General features: G+C 44.1%; 1 protein-coding gene across 4 annotated transcripts; it reads right to left on the bottom strand.

The window, feature by feature from the left end:
* Window positions 1-500: 500 nt before the first annotated feature.
* On the bottom strand, window positions 501-24,658 carry LOC149363493 (transmembrane and coiled-coil domain-containing protein 4-like). 4 transcript variants are annotated; one of them, XM_089573493.1, is made up of 16 exons: window positions 24,198-24,654; window positions 23,612-23,735; window positions 22,011-22,068; window positions 18,410-18,551; window positions 17,607-17,618; window positions 16,695-16,827; window positions 16,456-16,553; window positions 15,664-15,807; window positions 14,898-15,017; window positions 13,673-13,837; window positions 12,965-13,101; window positions 10,564-10,648; window positions 8,683-8,800; window positions 5,740-5,857; window positions 5,191-5,400; window positions 501-1,900 (listed from the first exon to the last, which is right to left on the bottom strand). In XM_089573493.1, the coding sequence occupies exons 1-16, from the start codon at window positions 24,250-24,252 to the stop codon at window positions 1,565-1,567; spliced, it is 2,055 nt and encodes a 684-aa protein (XP_089429619.1). In that variant the 5' UTR covers window positions 24,253-24,654; the 3' UTR covers window positions 501-1,564. The 4 variants fall into 4 exon arrangements, with proteins under 4 accessions (XP_089429619.1, XP_089429620.1, XP_089429622.1 ...); XM_089573494.1 differs by having other exon boundaries at window positions 23,612-23,732; window positions 24,198-24,652; XM_089573496.1 differs by lacking the exon at window positions 15,664-15,807 and having other exon boundaries at window positions 24,198-24,658.
* Window positions 24,659-25,602: the final 944 nt, after the last annotated feature.

Here is a 25,602-nt window from a genome sequence, read left to right as displayed (position 1 = left end):
TATTAATAGAGCTCTCTTCAGTGTCCCTTTAAAGCTGTACATGCCGGTAATCCTAGCTTTTGCGAAAATACGGTCCCCGCTGGACAGGTGAAAATCTTTCCCAGCTCAACTGGTTTATGGAACAATTTCCAGTTGGTCCCAACTGGAACCAACTGGTACCCAGCTGGTTCCAACTGGTACCCAGCTGGTTCCAACTGGAACCAACTGGAAATTGTTCCATAAACCATTTAGGCTGGGAAAGATTTTCGCAAATTTGCAATACAGCTTGCACCGGCACAAAAAAAAAAAAGGGTCATGGGAGCGGAGTCATGCCAACTGACAAATCCATGCTCTCAAAGCAAATGAACTGCTCTGCCATGCCTGCTCACTACTCTACAATAACTAAGCAACGCTAAATATCACAATATCACAATACTCAGCCTGTGTATACAACATAATAGTATGCACCTGGAAGGCAGCTAAAACAACCCCCCCCCCCCCCCCCCCTAGTTTCCTCACAGCCTGGGCATGCAGCCTGAAACTGATTGGTGCATAGTGTGTCTACGCACTAGAATTCACGCTGCTCATTTCAAACTCCACATTTGGGTTTGGTTTATATTTCTGACAAAACGCATGGCCTGGGATGTTTTTGTAAGGAGTTACTTCAATTCTGCACAACTGTTTCAAAAAAGTGTTGACAGCCACTCACTCCACTGACACACACACATGCAAAAAAAAGAAAGCACCCTAGACTGCCTCCGGTGATTGTAACTTGAATGCACAAGAACCAATGCAGTCTATAGTTATAAAAGCCAAACGCTGTCATGTATGCACCTTCAGTAGGTATCAACACTTTTGCTGTGCAGCTAGAACTTAGCTGGCCTTAAGAAAAACACTCAGAAATTGGCGTGATGGTTTCAACAAACACTGAAATGTAGCTTTTCCTCCAAACACCATTCACCAGAATGTGGCTCAGCATCTTCCGGATAACATTAAACATGCCACAAGTTCCGGCGAACTCTATTTTACAAAAAGTAGTAACAGCAGCCCTTTTCCTGAGTAACCTGAACGACAACAAACTTTTGGGGCATAGTACAAGAATACAAAGACCAGAAAATTCAGCCGATCGCCACAGCACATTAGTGCTTTCAATGCTTCGGTCGGCTAGGAGCTGATCGCTCTTGGGCAGCCGATCGTGCCTGGGAAGTCTATCATTTTTGTGCACTTGTTGGGGCCTTCAAGGTGTTAATTTTTTGTCACGAGACATATAATTAACCCCTTTTAACTGTGCAAAAACACCTCATAGCCTTGGCCAAAGGTCTTTTTTGTGATCATTCCGTTGGTCGAGCACCAAGTGTGGTGCTTGCATCGTTTCCCATAGGCTGCTTCCATTGCACGTGACATCTCTTTCAAAGGAACGTTCCCACCTTTGAAAAGCAAACAGCACAAAACAAGGATGGGCAAAGAAGGGCACAGACATAGCAGTGTCCTTCTTTCATTGTCCAATCACTAACGCATCATGTACTGACTAGCTCAACAAATCCCATTTCTGTTTTTTTCCCCTGCGTCAAACAGTGCTGCCAAGTCAGGCCTGAGACTTGTTGTGGGACAACACACTGCCGGCAGCAGCAGCGTGTGGGCTCGATTCGTCGTCCCATGCCGACCACTCCCAGCTGTCGGTTGTCGAGGCAACGCCGCTCGTTGCGTCGTCATCGTTTGTGGCGCTTGGTGTGGCACGGGGCCTGAGGAGGTTTCGCGTCGACTGCAAGAAATCGCGGGGCGACCAGCGTCGATGGCCATCGGCCGTCACGCTGCTGCTGCCACCAAAGGCTGAGCTGCTCCTGCTCAGGACGCTCTCGAGGGAGTAGCTCATTGGCCGGTCATTGATTGACAGGTGGCGGTTCTCTCTTGGAGCACAAGCCTGTTGAGCAGGGAAGACAGAGCGCAGGAGGCTGTTAGGGAAGCTAAGTGCCAGTAGCGGCGAGAAGCAAAACTGCAGAAATGTATGAAAAGCACGGCCACACTAAAAGTCTGCTTGTGTGACATTCCAATCGAAGGATGACGTGACACTAACACTTTCTCGGATTCAATTATTCCGCGCATGCTAAATACATGGGAACTGACCTTCCTTTTCGATGGCCACGATTACTAAGTTTTAACACATAGAAATGCTTTGCACAACATAATGCACTAAAATGCCATAATAGTGCAATATTTAGGCCAGACTTTTCTTTTTACTGTTGCCTTTGTGTACGCCTAACTAACTGTTTACTACCCTCTCTCTGCAGCAAAAATGGCATTCCCAATGCTATACACCCCAACTTCCACTAAAACAATGTGTGCCTTGAGGGTATGTACAGATAAACATGCAGCTCTTTCTTATCTATCTGTCTATACATACCCTTGAGGGTATGTATAGATAGATAGATAAGAAAGAGCTGCATGTTTACAGGTTGGACCTTGAGGGTATGTATAGATAGATAGATAAGAAAGAGCTGCATGTTTACAGGTTGGACAAGCGTGAAAACGCATGGCGGGCACTGCCCAACATAATCCTAGCACAGTTACTCTCTAACGCCAGTCTAACCGTTCTAATGACTGCAAAGGTACAAAAGCGGCCACCACCCAAACGACAGTAAGGAGTGGCTTGACATAGTCACATGGTTAGGGCTGTCACACTGTTCCAGATTTCTGTTGTGTATTTTACGCTCGAATGTCAAGCCAAGCCTTATTCTGTTTGCATGTACTGCTGTACGGACGTCCTGTTCAGCAACGTCTGGCTAAATAAAGCATCACCCAAATCACACGAAAAAGGAGAGCAACCAAACACTGCATGAATTAAGCGTTCTTAAAACAGTGGGGCCACCAAAAGTGCAGGATCTGCCTAGCACTGGACAAGTGAATAATTTCGATCTAAACCATCACAAGCTGACAATGTACACAGGGCACATGTCATTTTCTAGGCCTTGTAAGGTGATGGAAGCCAGCTGTTGTATTAAAGATGCACTGAAGAGGAATCTGAACTTGTCTTTTTGCCGCGGGAACTCGATCTACACGTTCCGAGCTTTCTTAAAAACTTCGATTTATTGCCCTGTGTGGCCGATTTCCCTAATTAAATCGAATTAACATCCGGCTCCCGCCATTTTTTTTAATTCTCCCCCGTATGGTGGGCGGAGTCGACCAACACGTGGAGTGCCTTTCACCCAGTCCCGTGACGGCTTGCCGCTCTGCCATCGGCGGAGTAATACGTAGTAGTCCGTAGTAGCAAATAGTCCGCGCATATTTTTATTTCTGCGGGCTTATTTTGCGGCTATATTATCTGCGAATGAAACTATTTTTTCACGGAAACCTAAAAAACAAAATAAAGCGAAAGCAAAGCCTCCACGGAGCTGGCTGCAAGGCACTTCACGCGTTGTTCGACTCCGCCCACCGTACAGGGAGAATTAAAAAAATAAAGGTGGGAGCCGGACGTTAATTCGATTTAATTAGGGAAATCGGCCACACAGGGCAATAAGTCGCAGTTTCTAAGAATGCTAGGAACGTGTAGATTGAGTTCCCGCGGCAAAAAGACAAGTTCAGAATCCTCTTCAGTGCACCTTTAAATTTCACATTTACTACATGCCCTGCATGATGTGGAGTGAAACAGAATCTAACTTTGTCATGCCAACTAGTGCTGCTACCTGCCGTAGTGTGCAAAGAACACTATAGTTGTGCACCGAAGTAATGTAGTAGTAATGTAGCAGTACTGTGTAGTAATGTTCCCAACTAAGCGCGTTGAGAGGAAGACAATTTCTCTAAGTAGACGAGCGCATGGATCGCTTCTTTTACTGCAACCCAAGAAAGGATAAAAAATACCAACAGCACACCATCACTGGGTTGCTGGCAAAAGACAGCTGCAATCCGTATGGCATCCACAGAAGGTATATACAGTAGCCGACCGATATTTCGGACTCCAGTAATTCGGACTAGCGCCATATTTCGGACTTCGCTGAGGAACTGTCGCGCACCTCATAGGAACGTGTACATTTTCACGACCGATATTTCGGACTTTGCGGAGTCTAAATGTTCGAATTTTCGGACTAAAATAGACGCCAACAATATTGCAGTGATCGTTTTTCAACCGAAAATTTGTTATTTCGGCCTAATGTAGATGCGAGCGGGCATCGCTGTCACTACCAAACTGTTTGCCATCACCGCGAAAGGCGCCATCTTGGATTTAAACGGAATCGGCTCGGCGGGCGCAGTCGGACTGGCTTGGATAGGTTTGGCTATTTGTTCTCTGTCGCCGAGATATGAGATGTTCTCCATTGCCATCGAGATGGCCTACAAAGGGCGCGCGACTGCATTGAAAACGGTACAGCGGGACAGCAAACGCGGTAGACGGGGGCGAGGGTGGGAGTGCAATCGGAGGCGCTCGCTCCCGCTCGCGTCTTCCCGCGGGTTACCCATGGGTTACCTCGCGGTCTTCGCGAACGTTATTGCCCCATGCAAACCGACTGTTCTTGCTTCGCGCAGCAAGTGCATTCATTCGCGGCATGACCGCGGCCGCGTCGCACTATCTGGTATCATGATGTGATAGCATGCGGGCATGAAGAAAGCACGGCTATGATTTTCGCAATTTTGAAAGCCGGTTTTACGCAAAAAAAGTTTTTTTTTAAATTCACGCACCGCGGGGTGCGTCGTCCAAGCCGCGGCGGACGCTGCAGCTGTCCCGCTGTACCGTTATCAATGCGATCGGGCGCCCTATGCGCCGCACTATCTTGGTTTTGGTTTATTGGGGTTTAAGGTCCCAAAGCAACTCAGGCTATGAAGGACGCCGTAGTGGTAGTGAAGGGCTCCGGAAATTTGCGCCCCACTAGTATCTGGTATCACGATGAGATAGGCTGTCGACATGAAGAAAGCACGGTTATGACTCAGATAGAGTGTAATATTATCGCTTGTAGGCGGAACATGGGGAGCGGCGATTTTCGCGATTTTGAAAGCCGGTTTTTCACTGAAAAGTTCTTTTTTTTTTAAGGTCACGGATTTTTCGGACTGTTCGATTATTCGGACCATTTTTCGGGTCCCGCCGAGTCCGAAAAATCGGTCGGCGACTGTACATCATTTTTATGGACACACCTGCTCCATCAGAAGAAATATAACAAACACATCAGATACAACTAGCACAAAGCAAAGCCCGTATGCAATCGGAGACAAACGAGAAAAACTCACCACATTAAGAGTTTTCCTGGCGTACAGTGCAGAGTCGGATCTTGAACGATGTAGTTGCTGGCTGCGGAAATTCTCGCCCCTGTCTGCTGGGGCGTAGGACCTTGACTTGCGCATGCTTGGATCTGCCTCCAGCACATCGTCACACGTCTGGATGCCGACGGCCTTGAGAATGATGTCCATCTTCTTTACGTAATCCGTGTGCCCGGAAACCTGTGAGCGAAGAGGCTGGCAAATCACCCACCTCTCTCTCTTGTGCGTGAACATGCTGTTACAAAGAAACCAGGACAACTTTCAGCACCTGATGCATTCCAGTAGGCAGCAGTTGGAATACTAAACCTGTTGCTACCAACCTCTCAGAAATTCTGGGAAGCAGTTACCATCACTAAGCGTACTGTCGAAAGGTAGTTTGTAAAAGTAGCGGTTCTATTCACAACCTCTTCAATGTGATTACAATTATACACACTGCTCCTATCACTTCACAAACACAACTGGTTATAAGCCAACTTATAATAAGGAGTGTAACACATTGGATTTCATGGCGGTACTGACCACATCACTGAGGTCAACGTTGAACATCCGTCTGTCGTTCCATCGGATTGCCTGGAGTCCGGCTATCTTGAGAGTTGCTGACGATGTTCGGTGCAGAAACTTAAGCAGCCAGTCTCCCCTAGCACCAAGAAAAAGACGTATTCATTACCTCTCATTGTACGCACATTTCTCTATTCAGTACATACCCTGTCTAAGGCACGTACAGTAAACCCATATCAAAGAGACTACACACAAAAAGGACAATTCAATTTACATTTCCTTTGCATGATAAAACATTAATTGCTTCTAAAAGTAGAGACAAATAGGCTAATAGTGAGCCACTAAACAGTCGACAAAAATTACAAGTACCAGCACTGCATTTATCTTTCTACTGATCTCGGTATGTAGCCCAAGCGCACAGCTTTGGTGCTTTGCATTTCAAGTCGCAGAGCACTAAGTAACATAGGTAGTACAGTGGTCGGGCAGAATAAAGCCAAGAGAGCGAATTCCACACTTTCTAAAGAATAATCCTGAATTAAGTGCAAATACACTGTAGAAAATTCAAGAAACCGGTAGAATGAGCATACCGGTGAAAACTTTTCCAGTTAACAGCTTGCGCAACTTATAGACCCCACTTTTCTTTTAGTGTGCAATGCTGTGCAGGATATACTAGTAGTTACCACATAAAAAAATCACCGCATGTGTAGTGAGGGGTAGCACAAAAAATGTGGTAAAGTACAAAAAAGTTTTTAAACTGCAAAATCATGATATATACTTGTGTACTGCCACAACAAAAGACACTTAATTTTTAAAAGTAGTCAGGCGTTTGACCAACATTGAGCTCTCCAGCTTGCACAGATGATGAAACTACCTATAGGGTTTGAACACAGGTAGTACAAATGAAAGTACTAGCTTTGGCAGCGCTGCACACTAAATACGAAATGCAGTGCAAATCATCACAACGCACCCAAGCATCCCCACAAGCAAGCATCATCAACCAGGTTCCATGATTAGCCACAGTTCTGTTCGCCTAAATTTCTTACACTCCCTAGTGAGACCTTGGTGATGGGCAGCTAAAGAAGCTAACATATTTAAAAAATGACAGTCCTTGAATATTTTTTTCAGTCAACTATGCCTCAACTGAAACTTTTTATCCACTGCATATTGCCGAAAGGCATATTACCTTAGGTTCCTGAGCAGAAACTGATGATTGCGAGTATGGTATTGTATGGTATGGTATGGTTTGGTTTGGTTTGGTACGGTACGGTACGGTACGATATGGTATGGTATGATTTCGACCACCTCTGCCATTCTGCCATTCACTGTAAAATCACAGCTTATTCAGCTGCCACGGCAGTTAAGACCTCATTTCATTTCATTCAAAGCTCCCTCATGGCAAGTCCTCTGGGCCCATAAAATGCCCTTCCAGTAGCTTTCCCCATAAAGCAAACACAACTCTCAGCAACGCCCTCACTACCATCATTTCCGATATTTTCCTAGGACCTAGACTAAGATAAACTCCATGTCACCGGTGTTGTGACTAAGCCGCTCTTACTGAGCGCGACGTTAATAAACCATTCATCCTAATCAGTCACCCATCTGTCTTTTTCACACGGCAGCTACGCACACGTGCTCTTCTCCTCCTCTGCCCTCTTCAGAGCTCTATTGGTTGAAAACAAACTGCCAGGTCCTAACCCATATGCACAGTTCATGTTTTTTTTTTCTTTTTTGAGAAATAAATGCAAGGATAAGAACAAAAAGCTGCTTCTTGAGCAGCTTGACAACGGTTCTTACCCCTTGTTTTCTCTTGGCAACGGATAACAGCAGAAATAATACAAAGCTGCGGTTAAAATTGTACGAAGATAAGAGCATGTAGTATACATAGAAACTGTAAACACAAAATATATAGTAAACATAAAATACATAATATACATAGTAATTCCAAACAAAAATGCTGCATATTAGTAAAAAGTAATAATACTGGTTCAATGTAACTGATAGACATGGATTCAATAAGACGAATACTAATACTTAATCACCAATATTTTGCACACTGAAGAACATCTAACGGCGAAATTGATATATGGCTATACAGGACTAAAAACATTTCCTGCTACATTTGCAGGCATAGAAGCACAGACCACAGTTTTACCACAGACAGTGTAATGCAGCCACCATTAAAAATACGTGCACAAAAGGCTGCAATAATAAAACAAGATTTCAAAAACATTGACGTTACCTCCCTAAATTGTGAGTGAACAAACACTTAAGGTGTTGTTTCGATAGTGTGTGGATGTCCGTGTTTGAATTATGATAGCTGTTAAGTAAAGTAGGCATAATGTATTGTAGTCTGTTGTGACCATGATTCGTGCGGGAAAACGGCACCAACCATACTTCTCTTGTTCTTATATTGTACGGTACCTCGTGTGGTTTTGTTAAATTGCATAATCGTAGAAAAGGCATCCGATTAAATTTCAGGGAATATTTGTATTTTAATAGGGCATTCAGCTCGTACATATGTGTCACAGGAACAACACCAAGTAAGGGGAACAGGTCACTTGTGTGAGCGTCGTATGGAACAGGTGCTGTTGGTGACAGGTGCTGGTGACAGGTGCAGGCGACAGCTGGCAGCAGCTGTCAAGCATGCACCTGCCACTTCACATGCGCAGTTGCACACCTCATGGAAGTTGCCCACGTGCATTTGTTTTCAAACAGTTTCCTGGGTAGCAGATTAATTTTTGCGCACCAAGCAAGCGGCACCACATCTGGCAAAAAAGGTGCAGTCTTCGCTTTTCTGTGAAGTCAGGTTTGCACATGAAAATTCAGCACTAGCAGCTGGTTACTTTGTCTTAAAAAGGGCTACATTAGGCACATTCAGCAACAGATGCATCACCTGTGGTCCCATGAGTGCCCTTGGACATCATGGCAGCACATGCGCTTGCTCACTACACTCTCGCCACTTACCTACAGTAGCCATTGACTATTCTTCCGCCGACAACACGAGCCATTGGCTTCCATTCCTCCTTGTGTGCTGGAACTGGTGCTCCCAGGAGGATTGCGTCCTCAATGATTCCTTCACATCCTGACAGAGAGAAAGTATATGCAGGAGCAGAGGCTAGGTTAAAGGAACACTGAGGAGAAATTGAAGTTGGCTTGTATCGACAGAATACCAGCTCCTGATTACAAAAACGCCACTCATACTGACAACAAAGCTCTTGTAACGTAGAAAAGAGCAAGAACCAAAATACAGGTATCGCCGCCACAGGCCAAACTCGCAAGTACAAGCGTGATGAGGTCATAGGACAAAGCAGTGTTGCTAGCACCAATGGTTCTAGAAACACTAGAACACAAGAAGCCCCGAATCACTGAGGGGCAGCCAATGCATGTGCAAATCTCCTTGACGTCGCCAGATGGCACCACGTACCCGGCAGCTATGCGCGCACCTGCAGCATCGGTCGGGACCAATCAGCGCCTGCTCACCGGCAGTAGGCGGGCTCCCGGTATTCCGCTAACGGTAACAAGGTACACGGTATGCTAAAGGTGTCTATTTGCTAGAACTTCGTTGACGACTTCGAGAACGGGATCTATCGTAACGCAGGTGCAAACGTAATCGAAGCGACTGTAGCGACGGCCGCAATAGCCGATAGATGCCTTCAACGTGCGGCTGGCGGTAGCTTTCTTTTCAGCTGCTGCCAGGCCGCACTGCTGGCCGCCAGAAATCACGGAGTCTGCGTTACGTCATGTGCATGTCGTGTTTCACGTCCCTTAGTCCTGTGTCGTCATAAGAGAATCCCAAGTTTGTATCAGAGTGGCGGGAAAAACTTTTCAACTTCGAATCCAAATTTCTTAGAAATAAATGCATCTTTCGCTGCCGGCCAAGTGGCAACAAAGCCATGAAATGCCGAGCTATCGGATTCTGCGGTAAAAAAAATATTAATAGAGCTCTCCTCACTGTCCCTTTAAGAGTGATAACAAGCAATGCAACAGCTTCTTTTGTGTTCACGAGAGAAAGCACCGTTTAAAGCTCTCTTGGCAAAATGATTTGGTGACCAGACAGTGGAAACGTCTCATCGCTGTCACCATTAGCCGAACTGCATCCAATTAAGGATGAAAACTTCTCTACCTCCGATCTCCAACTAACCCTGCCTTGCACCGGTTGTGGACATCCTATCCCCACAGACTGCCTAATCTCATTTGCCCATGTGATGTGCAAAAGACGTAAAAAGAAAATATGCAGATGCAAAGCCAAAATTCTGGCTGTAACTGCTGCAGAAATGTACGCCCACTGGTTGCCCATAGAAGCTACCCTATCCTGAAAAAGCCAGCTTTTCCTTCCTAGACTACTGATTTGTTTTTTTCTTCATCAGCATCCTATTCTCCCAAGTTCACCGTGCTATCACGGATAACACATCTCCTTATCTAGGTGTCCACTAATGCAGTATACACTATAAGTGGCCACACAGACAGTGAGGTGCTGCTGAAGACGTACGCGACAATTCCCATTATACAGGCAAGCTCTACAGTGCAGTCACTAAGATAGGTGAAAAAGTTGGCGAAAATTAGGCAGTCCAAAGCCTCGAACACACTTCTGCATAAAAAGAAAAGCATGCTGTCTACTAGTTATTGCCAGGGCAAGAATCGTCCATTTTCAGAGATTATAAAGAAACTTAATTCTTTCGTTCTTTTTCATTTTGAGGCCATTAGTTAACACTGGTTCACTGAGATGAAAAATTAACACCAGTTCACTCGTTGACATCCAAGAAGCAAGGTGTGAGTGCATTAGAATGCATTAGTCCAGTCGTAAAAACGGCACTCGCAATGGAGATCTGATGGTATCTTGCATACCTTTTCGCTTGGCCATCTCTTTGAGACAGTAGAAGATGACACGGGCACCAAGGCTGAAGCCGACTAGAGTGACAGGACGCTTGCCCTGAAATAAAAGAAATAAAAATGAAGAAACTAACAAAGGAATGTGAAATGTGGGGAAGTACATACTATATGTTATGTTATGTTTTCTGCTATGTTTTCTGAGTGTGAAGATGCCACATTTGTGTGCCAGAGAAACAGAGGAAGTGCCACATTTCGAAATATGTACCACTGTTTCTCACAGACTTGCTCTCCCTACTCTCGGTGTTCACAGCACGTGTGAGAACTCTTGCGTTCGGAATCAGACTGCAAACTGTCAGCACAATCAACAACAGAGTTTCGACAGGACAACCAACTGGGCTAGTTAGCAGCCTTTCCAGATTCCAAAGAGGTCATGCAAGCCAAATGAGTCATGAGTAGAATGATGAAGCATAAGGACGTGTGCAGAATGTATGAGAGTTTAGTGCACGGAATAATAAATAATTTTTTCGAACATGTGCAGACTGTATGAGAATTTAATGCACAGAATAATAAACAACTTTTTTACATCCAATGTCAGACGGTCTAAAGAAATATTGCAGTAAACGAAAAACCGATTTTAAACACCTTGGAGCTCTTTAACATGCATTAAATGTCAATACAAGGGCCTTTTCATGCATTACCTTGACTAGCATATCACTTGTACGCTTCCATTTCCATTTTTGCCCACTGTGCCTCACTATTCTTACATCGGTATTTGTCCTCACAATAAATCTCTGACAACTTCAAAACAATGTTCTGTTGACACAGAGAAGCACTTGACAGCCCTATGTATATAAAAGTTATTTCTTTGTTTATTTCCTTAAACACATTACATGGCTACTAGTGTGGCATTTGGGGTTTCACAACTGCATCGAAAACTGAATCAAGCACAAGGCTAGAAACACCTGGTACAGAACGAGTAGTAACAAGATAAAAGAACAAATGCAGTAAAAGCTTGTTAAATCAAACTTCAAAGTACCAGAACAAATGTCTGAATCATCGGAAACTTCGAATTATCGAATGACCATGAAAAGACTGCCAAGAACTGCCTGTATCACAGTAAATACATTTGGTGAAAGACTGGGCAGTGGGTGCCTGCTTTTGAGATAAGAACAGTGCGGCATTATTATTTTTCACATTTCCGTCAGTGCTTTATGGCATGCATACCGCCGGGACCGTCGAAGCAGAATTGCTCCAAATTTGTAAGGGCCTCCTCCGCATCCCTGACGGTGTAATGCAGTGGAGCTCTACCGCTACCACTTTACATACCATGAACTACCCCTACCACTTTACATAACATGAACTGCAAACAGCATGTGACGAGCGCACAGCTTCGGCACTGCTCAGGTGCTTCCAGCCGTGATAGCAGATGCCGAGGTTGCAAAATTTCTTTTACCTTCCATATTCAATGCAAATGAAAGCCACTACTACTGAAAGAACAGAACCATGTGAACGGAACCGAAGGAAACGCTCAGCAGCTCTGAAGTGAGGAAAATAAAGGTGGGGAGGACAGGGGATGGAAAACACCAGCGAGGCATCGTCCAAACTGTCAGATGGCTGATGCTGGTTGGTTGAGCCACCCTCACTGGGGACTGGCACGAAACTATTAAAGTGAAACCGAAACTAAGTGGTCCCATTGTTCTAGGGGGACGGGACCATTATTCATCCGTGTCACGTCTAGTGACCTTGCAGCATGGAATTCAGTTTTAGTGGAGCTACTATAACAAGACTCTTTCACTCCCACCTTTCTCTGTGCACGGTTCAGGTGTCCACCGAGATAAGTGAGACAGATACTGCGCCATTTCCTTCCCTCAAAAACCGATACACCATTTACAAATTACTTCAACAATCTCTTGCTGCGTGGGTCACACCTGGACATGGCTTCCACTCGGAAGCTTGTTAAAATTAACCGGTTCAAGAACCATAGCACCCGAATTAACAAGCCTTAGATAGACTTATATAGGCGTTGGCCAGGACTGAGCCAGCAGTTTAAACTATCAGGATTTCCGAATTTACAGGGATAAAATTAGCAAGCTTTTACTGCACTAAATCAAAAACGCAACATTAGAAGTGTAAACAATAGTGTTCACAGAAAGAAATATTAATGAAACAGCATAAGGCAAAAAGTGCACCACATTTGAGCAACAAAAACGCTGCACCATTGCTTTCGCAGTAAAATGCGAGGTAATGAAAAATAGAATGAAATCAAAATGCACAATGCATTAGGAAGAATTGACGAAAGAAGTGTAGCTGCACTCTGCCCCACCAAATGCCCAGGTTACGCTCAGAAGATCAAAGGCGCTGACACGTATGGGCACACACATGTTCACAAAAATAAGAGAGTTTCACTCGTGCTGACCTGCTGCCGAGCCAAAAGGATCTCAGCCAGATGCCTTCCCACCTCGGCAGACCTCCGGTTGCAGACTCCCCAGGGGTTGTCAATGACACCGGCCACCATGACCAAGGTGGCTGGCCACGTGATGGCCGTGATCAGACCTGCCAACAGATTGTGTGTGTCAGTTGTAAAGAACAACTTGAAAATGTTGCATAACGTTCCTTCATTAGAAATGGTGCTTCCGCTATTCTGAGCAAAAGAAAACAATGACAGCCGATATTGAAGCTTCCGTACCTCTACGTTCCACTAAACCTGCCTTCAGCCCATTCCTCCATCCTCAATTTCAATGCGAGCTATATTTCTCACTTCGCAGTGACCTCTCTGGATGTTCTGCTGGTTTGCTCATCACAGTGTGGTGCTACTAATAGGGAGTGGTGGCATATGTCACAGCGTGACCCGCTGGCATGGCTGGAGAAAGTTGTTTTACAAAGCGCTGTCTTGACAAGACAAAAAAAAGAGAACAAAAAGTTGCCCAATTCTCGAGGCACATCATTAGCGAAGGGATCACATGCACAGAGTAGGCATGAAGGCTTCCAAATATAGAGCATTAGAAAGGGTGCTGGGACCCGCAAAAGGCTGATATGGCCAGCAGTGAAATCAGGGAGGACGCAATGCTCCACAAGCCCGCAGGCAATAAGAAGAAAATGCCGAGCCAGAGGCAGCAGCCACAACCTGAGAGGATGGTGTACTTGAGTGCCTCCTGGGCGGCCATGGAGACTGCAAAGCTGAACAGGTAGTCAATGGCATGGCCCAGCTCCAGCAAGTAGGAGGACTCGTAACGCAGGACGTACTGCTCCCGCGAGTTCATCAGCGTGCGCCACGGCCGCTTCAGAGCACCTGCACGTTGGCAGGGGATAACAGCAGCATGTGCTCAGCGAAAGAGGAGTATAATGTGCACATGCGACCAACTGTTTCACAGTCACTGTGCATGCTTCAGAGCAAGAATGAACAGAAAAACCTGTACTCAATTTCATACAGAGCAGTCAATGCTGACAAAGCAAGCGCGCCTGTTCGTGCAGGCTAAGTCTGTGCCCAAAAAGTAGTTCACCATACAACCAAAGCGAACACAGCATATTTGGTTGCGACAGATCTCAAGCAATGTGACCGACAACCTTGCAACCTTGTGAACTTTGTTTTACCTCTTTCCACGTTTTCGTGCTGCAACTCAACGAGACTTTCGAGAGGTAAAAATCACATGTGGCAGTGTGACACAGCTGGCAGGGCAAATCGGCCTGACTACCTCCGTGCCTAAAAAGGAATTCACACTCAGCGCAAATTATAGCCAGAGAGCCCGAACACTGAGCGTCTCAAAGCTTCAACTGTGATTCGCAATGCTAGCACTTCGTTTCATACCGCTCTCTGTTTTCATCCAAACACTCACCGAGGCTTCAAGGATAACGAATAATGCATGGTGGAGCAATATGGCTTTGAGGGCCCACTACTAACACAGCCCTGCAGTGCCGACTGCTACGTATGGAACTGAATACGTACATTTATGACTACACAAGCAATAGGGCCTGGATGTATAAGTTGACTAATAACCACTGTCCTGGTATTATATAATGAATCTGTCACAATTCCATGGCAGTTTTTGCGCTTCCTCCATTTAGTCAATGGCTGAAGTGACACCAAGCTCTCACTACTGCTGGGCTTGAGACAATAACAAACACCGAACACTGGGTGTGCCATCACTCCGGCCAGTGACAAAAAGCTTGGGAAATGCAAAAATAGAATGGGATTGGCTGCTGAATCTTTATAATTATCCAAGAATCATCCCAGCTCAGGAGTCATTACATAATATAAGTTCCAATAGCAGCTACCACTAAAAGCAGCTCACTCACGAAATGCTGTGAAAATAAAAGAAGCACATCTCGAACAATAAGCAAAGAAAGATTACCTGGGTCTTCATCTGATAGCCAGCCCGAAATAGCCAAAGTGATGTGCAGTCCTTTGCCCTCGGTCAGTGTGTCGAAGGCAAATTCCTCAATTTCGCCAACTCTCTTCTTCATCTTGTACCCTGGCAGCAAAAAAAGAAAAAAAATGCTGTGAGCCCAACGCACTGCACACAGACTTGTCCTGTTAAGATGGACTAAGTTCACACAAATTGCATCCAGCAGGCACAATGCAAGAAGAGAGCCATTTGCTGCATGGGTATCACAATTCCCTCCAGGCATCTCTTTTCTTACCTGCGTTTATGTAGCGCACAGACCAATTTGCTCTGGCACAACAAGCAACTTAGTACTGTAGTCCATTCAAATGGATCAGTTATGCAAGCAGACTTGCAAAAGTGGATATGTGGCACTCATCATGGTATCATGTCGTATAATTAGCACTAATGTTAGTAGAAACAAGTTATTAAGGCTCACTGAATTCAAAGTTCTAGTAAGCAAAGCGCCACATTCTTCAATAAAGACGAAGATCCTGCCTTAGAAGCAACGCTTTCTGAACAAGTGCTTCAAACAAAAAGGTGTGCAAGCTGTACTCTAGGCAGCTAAGCCTACAATGATACAGATTGAGCATCGAACCTTTCATTATTTTTGGGTAAGCAAAGATGAGGCCTAAGACGGCTGTAGTCCATGCTGCTCACTAACGCTGTAACTTAGCGGGGGGTTTGGAACTTGTCAACAACGAGACGGTGTACAGTTAATCAAGCTTCGCCTCACCAGTGAGGCCAGCTCCGGCAATCCCGATGAGTGAGCCGATGACTGCGATGCCGGTGGCAGAACCCAAGGCTGCAGCTCCAGCGCCCCCTATGATAGCCCCGGCCCCAGCAGCCACTAGTGGTGCTGCTAGCCCTCCAGTTAGGCCTGCACACATACATTACACACATACAGTCAGGCTCAATACAAGCTGCAACACTCCAGATGCGACCATGCTGAGGCTTGCGCATCATGGCAGCTTATGTGCTGTGATGCAAAGCTCCAAACATGTGAAGGTACTGTACGTAGTGGTATTCTTTCAAGTGGCATGCTAAGCAGATAAGTGCTACGCACTGCCAAGCTAACACTGCTTCATGAAATGAGCTCCGAGCGCATCTTATGTGCTGCAGGTTGTACACTGAGTGCAGCTGCACATTCCACAGAGCCAATTTACATGTAGAACAGGTTCCCAGAAAGAATATGCTCACTTCAACCTCCAAAAACACCTAATGATAACTGTCACTTCAAGGATGAAAGTAAAAACCGCTGGTACAACAGCATGAATGCAAAGATGTAGGCTAGATGGCACATGCCCTTCTCTGGCAGTTCTCTCTCTTTGTTGTGGCAAATAGTTTTTAAAATATTAAGCAAAACAATTAAAGAATAGCGAACTGAAACCAAAACACAGCTGCATGGCCAAAAGTGGTGCTTTGTCCCCGATGTCTGTGACACAGCCACTGACTGGAAAATGTCCCGCACGCAGCTCTGCAAAAATAGGCAGACAGAAAAAGGAACAAAAAGAGATGAAACACTGACCAATGACGGCCCCTCCTCCAACAGTGGCAAGACCAATCATAAGGAAACGCTTGAGCTTCTTGTTGCGCTGTCTCTTAGCAATTTCCTTTCGCTCCTCCCTGAAACACGAGGAATGTGACCATGAATACAGGTCCAGGAATATGCCTCCATGCCATCAGAGTTAATAGCAGACCTAAGTAAATCAAAGTGTCTGCAAACAGATAAGGCATGCAGCACGAAAAAAAAAAAACAAGCCTCACTCTGACTGTTCGTGAACCTCCTGGGATAGCATTTCAACAACAGACTCTTCGTACATCTCGACGAGCGACCGTGAAACTCTTAACCTCCAGGCAACATAAAAGATGAACACACGTGTTCGAGCATCGTAGATACCTGCAAGAAAAGTATAGTTCAACTGTAAGTGCAATGGCAACGGCAAAAACCAGTATGAAGTCATGCTGTCAGAGAGTTCATTCCTGCAAAAGCATTAATAAAATTTTTTTTTTTAATTTTCGAAGTATACTACTACGTATCTGGCATGCTGGGAAAGCTGTTCTATTGACGACAAGCAATAAATAACATTCACATGATATTCATTTGAGATGAGCCCATTACGGTCCAAAACAATTGCAATCAGCATATTACAACAGTCATACAAGTTTAATATCATATTACTCAAAAATAGTAAATATGTTTGCACGACATACGGTGCATAAATGCCAACAATTTTGCTGCCATCAGGCTTCAGTACATGGCACACTCGCAGAAAATAAACTTAGACATTGATCCCAGAAGCAGAATACCACTAGCAGCAGGACTACGCAATATCTTACTCTGACTAAAGCACCTTTTCTAGAAATGGTAAAATGGAATTTATTAGCCCTCAGAAATACTAACCAATGCATGATAGGACGGACTTCAACTTAAGACCTATGGATGGAGTCATTCCCACTCTAGGCTGTTTGGGCATCTGTCCCACCTTGCATGCTCGAGCACACAGGGGAAGTTTCCATATGTGCAGCATCATGGACACATGAAAACTTCAGCGTGCATCACAGGTTAGAAACAACCATGTTCTAAGCGACACTACAGCATGTGCATGTATTACATGCAAAGGGCATTCATAAGGTGCAATGTTGGTAGAAAATGCATGCTACTGCAACCTGTCACACCTGTAGCCAGTCCTTTTTGTGCCCAGAGGAGAGAAAGAGAAGAAGAATGTCACTTCAGTAAAGAATTGGCACAAACGAGATATTTGGAAAAAGCACCTGATTAGAATGTGACATACTATGCCAACTAGACAAATGATAGCAGTTTGAAATAAGAGACACAGCTAAGAGATGTACCAGCTATAACCTGAGAACAAAAAGGTGATTACACTGAAATTTTCTTATTTCTCTGAACAAAAAGTGCAAATTGACATGTGTTTTCAACACTGAAAACACATGTCATGAACGTCATGAAAACAAAGACATGAATGCTTTCAACACTTGTTTAATCCATATGCTGAAAATTAACTGCTTTCAGAAATACCAATAAATGCATTAGAGCACAGCTTCTAACTTCTAGAAGTGTGTGATGAGAGGCTAGTTGGTAAGACATTCTGAAGACATAAAACTACGCAGGAGACAGGACACAGAAAAGATGCAGACAGGACGAGCGTAGTTCCCGTCTGCATCTCGTCCTGTCTGCATCTTTTCTGTGTCCTGTCTCCTGCGTAGTTTTATGTCTTCAGAACAGCTTCTAACTTCTGTGCCATTGATGGAGTCATTACAAGAGCTATGACTTATCGTGCTGCTTAATTAATTTCCAGTACGTGCAGCAATGCACAGTTCTTGAAGACATAATAACAAAGCAAGAAACATGTCATATACACTGAAACCAAACTGCAGATACCCACAAAATTTTACTTTTGTCTTATTTCTGGCATTCATCCCTACAACCTCTACAAATAAAGAACGGGTGCCATTCTCACCTCCCTGAACAGCAAATAAGATGAGGTCTTCAACGACACGCAGGCAGTTGCCATTGAGGCCTGGTTCATCCCTGAGGACATGTATGAAGGGCTCTAGTTCACCACCTTCGCCCATCATCAGAGCGTGCATTACAGGCTGCACCTGAAGGAAGAACAACACATTAATGAGATGATTAAGTTGAAGGCTACAACTGAAAAAAAAAGAAAAAAATTCAGGGGGGGGACTTTGTTGACCTAAAGTGCGGTGAGGCGAAAGCCTTAAGCACAGTGTTGCTGCTTGCATCACTGATGTGTTGTTAAAATGTTAAGCTTCGCCTCTAAGAGTGAAACGCCACAGCGTCTTGCAACGCTGCCAGGGAGTCCACAGAACGCCATCTCCCATTTGGTTCTACACCTTGCTCATCGGTAAATTGGTTTTTGAGGAAAGGAAATGTATCTGTATCACATACCTCAGTGGACACCTAAACCTCGCCGTAAGGGAAGGGATGAAGATGGGAGTGAACAAAGACACCCCATTCACTAGAGGCGCCTTTGTTCATTCCAAACCATCGAGCTGGCATGGCATGGCGGAGTGAACGAAGGTGGGAGTGAACGAAGACACCGCATTCTCTAGACGCGCCTTTGTCCATTCCAAACCATCGAGCTGGCATGGCGGAGTGGTTAGCATGCTCGGCTCGCACTCCGGAGACCGGGGTTCGATTCCCGAACTCGACCAATTTCCTACTCGGTTTTATTTGTTTCTCTGGCCTGACTAGAACGGTTAATTAGTCTGATTAAGTTATTAAGCAATTAATTAAACTCATTCTCACTTACTTGGAGCATCACTATACGATCCCTTTAATTGGTTGCATGGTTACTAGCCAAAGTACAATTGGCCGCGTTTGAAATTCGATTGGCCCCATTTGAAATTTGCACACTGTGACATCATGACCGTTTCGACCAATTGAAAAACGTGACATTTCTGTCAACAACTCCTGCTTACAACGAGGAGGCATTAAAGGCTTCCACCTTAAAAAAGAAAATCACCTGCAAAACCACAAAAGCATCATCATAATCACCTAAGTTGAAATCACAACAGGATGAGCCTCTCTTCTAGTGATGCCCGACTACAACTGTTTTGTACCAGCTGTGGCTATGCCTACTCCATAATACTCCATAAGATTTCTTAATCTTATCACTTAACATGATCCTCCATCAACCCTGTCTATGTTTCCCTGTACTCGTTAATGATGCCACAGTCAAACAAAGCCAGGTTTCTTCATCTTGGGTGCACGCAGAACTCATCTCTAATTCACATAGAGCAGACTCTTATCAATTAAAACTTGGTTAATTTGAACTCCTGGTTTATACAAACTGGTGCTTTGATCTTATAAAAATAAAATGTGTTAATAAAGTAATAAAGGTTCTCCTCAATTCAAGTTCTGCATAATTCAAACAAACTTTCAGTACCCTTTAAGTTTGCGTTACCAAAAGTTAACTGCAGAATACCATCAACTCATTTGTTCTTTAACATATGGAGCTCTTTTCATGTCTCTTGATGCTACACAGATCATTTCCCTTCCTACTGCTGGCAGTATTTTCCTTACTCTCCTTTCAAGCTTTATCATTAGCCTCGAAGTCTCAACGCTATAGGCAATCACATATGGATTACACTAGTTATGAAACTTTTCTTTCGAGGGATACCAATAACCTTAAATTCGTGACTTAACAAAGACTGCCAATCCAACTCTAACCCTTTCTTATTCTCCTGCTTATTTCTCACTTATGGTCCAGATTCATTAAAACGGGCTGGTCAAGACAGATGAACAACTGCGAGCAGAATTGCTTAGAGTAATTGAGCGGTGCTTTGTGGGCCAAATGAAGCAAAATTTTAAAGCAGGTAACAATCCTTGCACCCAAGCACATCTGTGTTGACATAAAAGCAACAAAAGGCACAAGCACCACGCCTCAAATGAAACAACTGCAAAAAAGATTTTGCTTTGTCTGGTCAAGCACACCACTCCAGCACTCTAGACAAGCCTGCTCACAAATTTAAGCTTCCTTACCAACTTCAGCACCTCAGAGCCTAATGTATTAAGTTGCTCTTTCCCTAAACTGCTCAACATTATTTTAAATTTCTTCATATCACTCTTCAAGTCCACCATTTAAATCGATTTAGCCTTTTTGGATCCTCAATCATTCCCTGTAATTCATCCGCTGAGTTGCTGACCGTGCCTCCAAATGATGAGCAAGTCAGAGAAATCAAAACAGGTTCTCTCCCCTCCCCATGTTCATGTTGGTGCCATAAAAGTAAAACAAGTTCAAACTTGGAAAGGCTTAGTTGGTGAGATCATGACTTCCAACCATAATACATATATATATGAGCTAGTACGTGTTTACGAGAGGCATGCAATGACCAAAGATAGGACTATCAGCTTGAGCCCAACCACATTCATATATAAGCTCGAAAATGCAAACATATCTTCCTCATACTCATTAAAAAATTAGGAGTGACTGCCCCAGGGATGTGCAAGATACAAAGCTTACAATACATAACTACTACACATAACCACCTACAACACAAGCATGGCTACCAGAAGCATGAACACTAAGTTAGAAGTGGTAGTAGTATCAGTGGTTTAGTGGCACAGCAGCAACTGAGGCCATGATGCAGTAAACACAAAGTGATATTAGTTAGTTGTGGTGATGAAATTTAAAGGTGTAAAACCTGACTGTAAAAAATACAGGCTGAATTATTGGAAGTTGTCCAAAATGCAACTGAAATGAATGAAAGATGCCAAAGTGACGAAGAAAATCAAGATTGTTTACAGGAAATTAACGACTCATCACAGGGCAAAAATATTGAGTGAAATGCGAAGCATTTGCAGTAAATATTATTAAAATACTGATGCTCTGATTGACGAGTAAATTAACATGCATAAAACTGAAAGTAGATCTCCACAGTGCTAACAGGTAGGCTGGTCCATGTTTAGGAGAAAAAAATGCATGCGTTAGCCACACATGCCAGATTCCTAGTCTTGTGAGGGTGACTTCATCAAGACACTATTTCAGTATTGGCTTTACAGTGCACAGTTTTGCATAAGCCACAAAACCCAAACCTCATGGCATCAACAGAAAACTGCCCACAACACATATACAACACCGGCAACTCTAAACAAATGCATTATAAATATACAATGCCACACACATGAATAAATTTGCATTCTTTTCCTTCATCATTCAAGATATGCCTCAATTACTTACTATCCGTATTACATTCCTTGTAAAAAAAAAAAAAATGCCCATCAAAGCTACTAATTTCAGATGTACCATCAGCCTCAAATGAAACAAGAATGGACAACTGAACTGTGACCCCAAAAATACAGAAGCTAATGGAGGGCAAACACTAATGGGGTCAACCAACACTTTCAATAAGCGATCATCAAGCCTTTGAAGTGAAAATCACCAGCAGTAGAATTCTGCCTTCCTCAACTAAGATTTCTTTATTCTGCTGTTTGTGTTTCAAATGTATAGTTTATGATTCATTTGATGTTGATAGTACTGCTGATGATGAAGCAAATAAAGTAATATTTTAAAAATAAAATTAGAGAAAAAATTCTACTTGTGAAGGCAGGCCCAGGTGCTGAATCAGCTGCAGAAGACATTTTTCGCAGAATTCTCTGAAATAAGAACAGGGCAGAGAAGTGCTGTAGATCTCGATCTATAAAGGATTGTAAAAAAAGATGCAGCCATGACAGCACAAAAGAAGTTAATAATATCCCTTCTGTAAAATAACGTTCTGACTAAGCTCTACAAATATGGACACAGTTCCTCTTGAAGAAACTAACCTGCAGGTTTAGGGTAAAGAGAAAGCTGCCAGTGCTGAATGACTGACAAAGCAAACAAATGTAAAAAAAATGAAATAATGTACTTCAAATTAAATAAAGCAAATATGACAACAAAATGATAACCTTAACCTGATACAGGAAAAAGTACCCCAATGAAAAAGCACTTCACAATAGAGGAGCAGATATTGCCAGTTTAGAAAATTGTTGACCAGCTAGGCAAAGGAAACACAGTTGTGTCATTAAAAGAAACATATTTCTCATACTACTACACGATGCTGGGAACACAATGCACTAGAACATAGCATCAAGCTTGAATGTAAAGTTGGATAAATTGAGAATGCAGAGTGCCTGTCATTTCCTATTTTCTCCTGTCATTTCTTTTAAGAACTTGTGAATCCTTTATGGGTGTCTAACATCTCAAAGAGACTCAGGCTATGAGGAACACCTTAGTGAAGGGCTCCGGAAATTTTGACCACCCGGGGTTCTTTAAACGTGCACTGACATCGCACAGTACATGGGCCTCTAGAATTTTGCCTTCATCAAAATTCGACCGCTGCAGCCGGGATCGAACCAGCACCTTTAACTTGTGAATGAAAAAATTAAAGCAAACATCCTAGCAAAATTCTACGAACTGAACATAATCTCGGCATATTTCTCATGTCTTAGCATATTTCTGATTGCCAAGTGCTGACGATGTATGGTTAAGTGCTATTAAAAAGCAGCTAACCATACTCCATGATACCTATGTGTTTCATAGGCTGGCAGGAGACCCAGATATTGATCTTTATTTTTATTTTAATGTCAGTGAAATGCATTCCGAAATTATTCCCTTCTGTAGTTTTTAAGGAATGTGAATCACGCAGAGTGGGCAAGCTGTGGTCTGAAAATGAAAAACAGGGCACAAAGTTACTAGTGCTTTCTTCAGCAAGATGACATGTTTCTCAATTTCACAGTGCCAATATCATGGCAGTAAAGTGTCCGTCACAAGTTACTGTTGAAATGGCACTTTGCAAACATACTCGACTGACAGTCAATTAAAAGTGGTGCGGGCTAGATCATTGTGCAATTAAAGACAGTGCAAAGAATAAAAAGACAATTAGGAACACCAAATGACAATACTCGAGCTGAACAGCCATGTTCACAGCTTTTAAGCAATTATTCATAGGCAGCAAGTATTTAACACATACAGCATTACCTCATGGTGCCCAACAAATATATGAATCTGGTTGGCAAGGTTAATAGTCGGAGAGAGAGAGAGAGAAAATAATCCTCCCAAGGGTCGTACTATATGCGTTTATTCTTCTTGCATATAGACGGCATATGGAAGCAGCTGGCTGGCTTCCGCTCTGAGTTTGGAGTAAACATGAACGCGTACCGGTCCCATTCGTCGGGGAAAAGGTCGTGAAGCGATAGGGCGCAGATGGCACAGTAGGAATACAAGCCGGCATCTCCCAAAATGTTTTGCAGCGGCCTCCCAAGTCGATGCGGAACTGAAACTGCTGGGCGAAAAACAAGGAAAAGGGGGGCATGTTCCATCAGACAGCCAAGCACGCAAACACATAAACGCACGTGAAAAGTGCAGTCAGCTGCTGCACATCGCGTCAAAGTGTGCCCGTAAAGAACTATCGCGAAAGGTGCACGCAATTAAAGGTTCTGGTCAGAGGTCAAACAGCATATGGACTTGGTCTCTCCGTCGTCCAGTGCATAAAAACGCGCAGCACGAAAGTTCGTTGAGATGCCTGATCGCATCAAAATTGTTCACGATGCAAACCGCGCTCTCGAACTATGTCACTGATAGGCTCGTCAGCTGATCCGCGCGGCATATTGTCGGTACCCGTGAAACGATCGGCCATGCCAAACACGAAATAGTAAACAGCACGGCCAGCGATCAAGAGATGCCCAAGTTCGCCGATCTGACACAGCCCTACTAAACTATATAGCAGAGGGCAAGGGGTTCAAACCTTGGGGAGGCGTTTGCACATCCTCTTCGGCTTCCAAACCAACTTCGTCAGCCATGACGGTTGTCACTGGTTTCAAGTCAAGTCGCGGTTTCGTCTATGTACGCCACGCGTAATCGCGTTTCGCTAACATTATCTGTTCGCTTATCCGTTCACATTTCGTGCGATGGTGCAAGCTCAACGTCGAAAGTCTGCGGTACACCGGTGGCATCGGAAACAGCATGTGCAGTGCTGAGCGTACGGATCAGACGAAACCACGACTTTCGCGCACGCCGTCAATGCGCATTGTAGAAATAGTGCACGGGATACGGCTGCGCTCGTTGCCGCTTCTCCTAACCTGTCCTAACGCAACGAGTGATTGCAATTATTATAAAAACAACATCGTACGAGCAATTGAAAATTCCGGTGAGATAATCTCTGGGTCGAGACCTATAAGCGTTATTAGCGTTTTGCAAACGGTAGTTTCTACCGCTTTTGCGTCTGCTTTTTACACATTTACGAAGCCAGCGTAGGAACACGCCTACGTCATTGACTGAAGAGCTTTTGAGATGACTAGGCTCGGCTACGAATGACATCAGTTCAGATTTGTTCAACATACTTCACGTTAGGAGCTCAAGTTTTTAACCTTGACGACGATAGAAATGTTTGCGTTGAGATAACGACATGTAATTTTGATGACTTAACTGAATTAAATAAAGACTGAGTGTCATAAAAGAGCAGACGACACCGCTGTGGATATCCCTCCACCGTGCTTTGCACTTGTTGACAGCATAAACCCTTGCGTTTATGCACCCTTCAATGCTGTAATGACACTGCATCAGCTGCCGCTTCTCCTTATCGCAACGTGTTCTTTTCGTTGGTTGTTGGCGTGTCAGCCTGTTTCCAAGGGCCGACTTCGTAGAGGCCGCTTTGAAATGCATGGTTGCTCCTAACCGTGATAAGAACGAGGCGTTCGTCCTGCCGGCGTCGTAGGTACTCGGGTAACCCGGAAATAAACCACTATGCTTGGAACTGTGGCAAGTCTGCACGTGGTCTGCCCCACCGTGCGGATTCTCGTGCCACGTGTTGTGCACGTGAATAGAAATGCTGCGCCGTATCTACTGACTGGGCCAGTTACGCTCCTCTTCTGTGTTGCCAAGAGCCGAGAATGAGGAGAACAAAGTCTGGTTCGGGCTATATAGCTGGTCAACTGTCATACTGACTCCACGGCGCGGAGCACACATGGACAAGATATATGCAAATAATGGCAAGGACTGGCGCTTACTACCAACTGTAGTTGATCGTGCACCCATATGGTAATTTATAGGAGGCCATCGATACCTGACAACCCCAGTTAACTAATATAGCAAGAGGCTGAGAGTGGCTTTGTGTTTTGGTCCCACATAAGTGTAGGAAAAAAAAAACATGA

The sequence above is a fragment of the Amblyomma mixtum genome, chromosome 2, assembly GCF_055824585.1.
Source record: "Amblyomma mixtum isolate Tamu chromosome 2, ASM5582458v1, whole genome shotgun sequence".
Lineage (NCBI taxonomy): Eukaryota > Metazoa > Arthropoda > Arachnida > Ixodida > Ixodidae > Amblyomma > Amblyomma mixtum.
The sequence above is the reverse complement of the archived record's forward strand: the minus strand, read 5'-3'. Positions and strand labels throughout refer to the sequence as shown.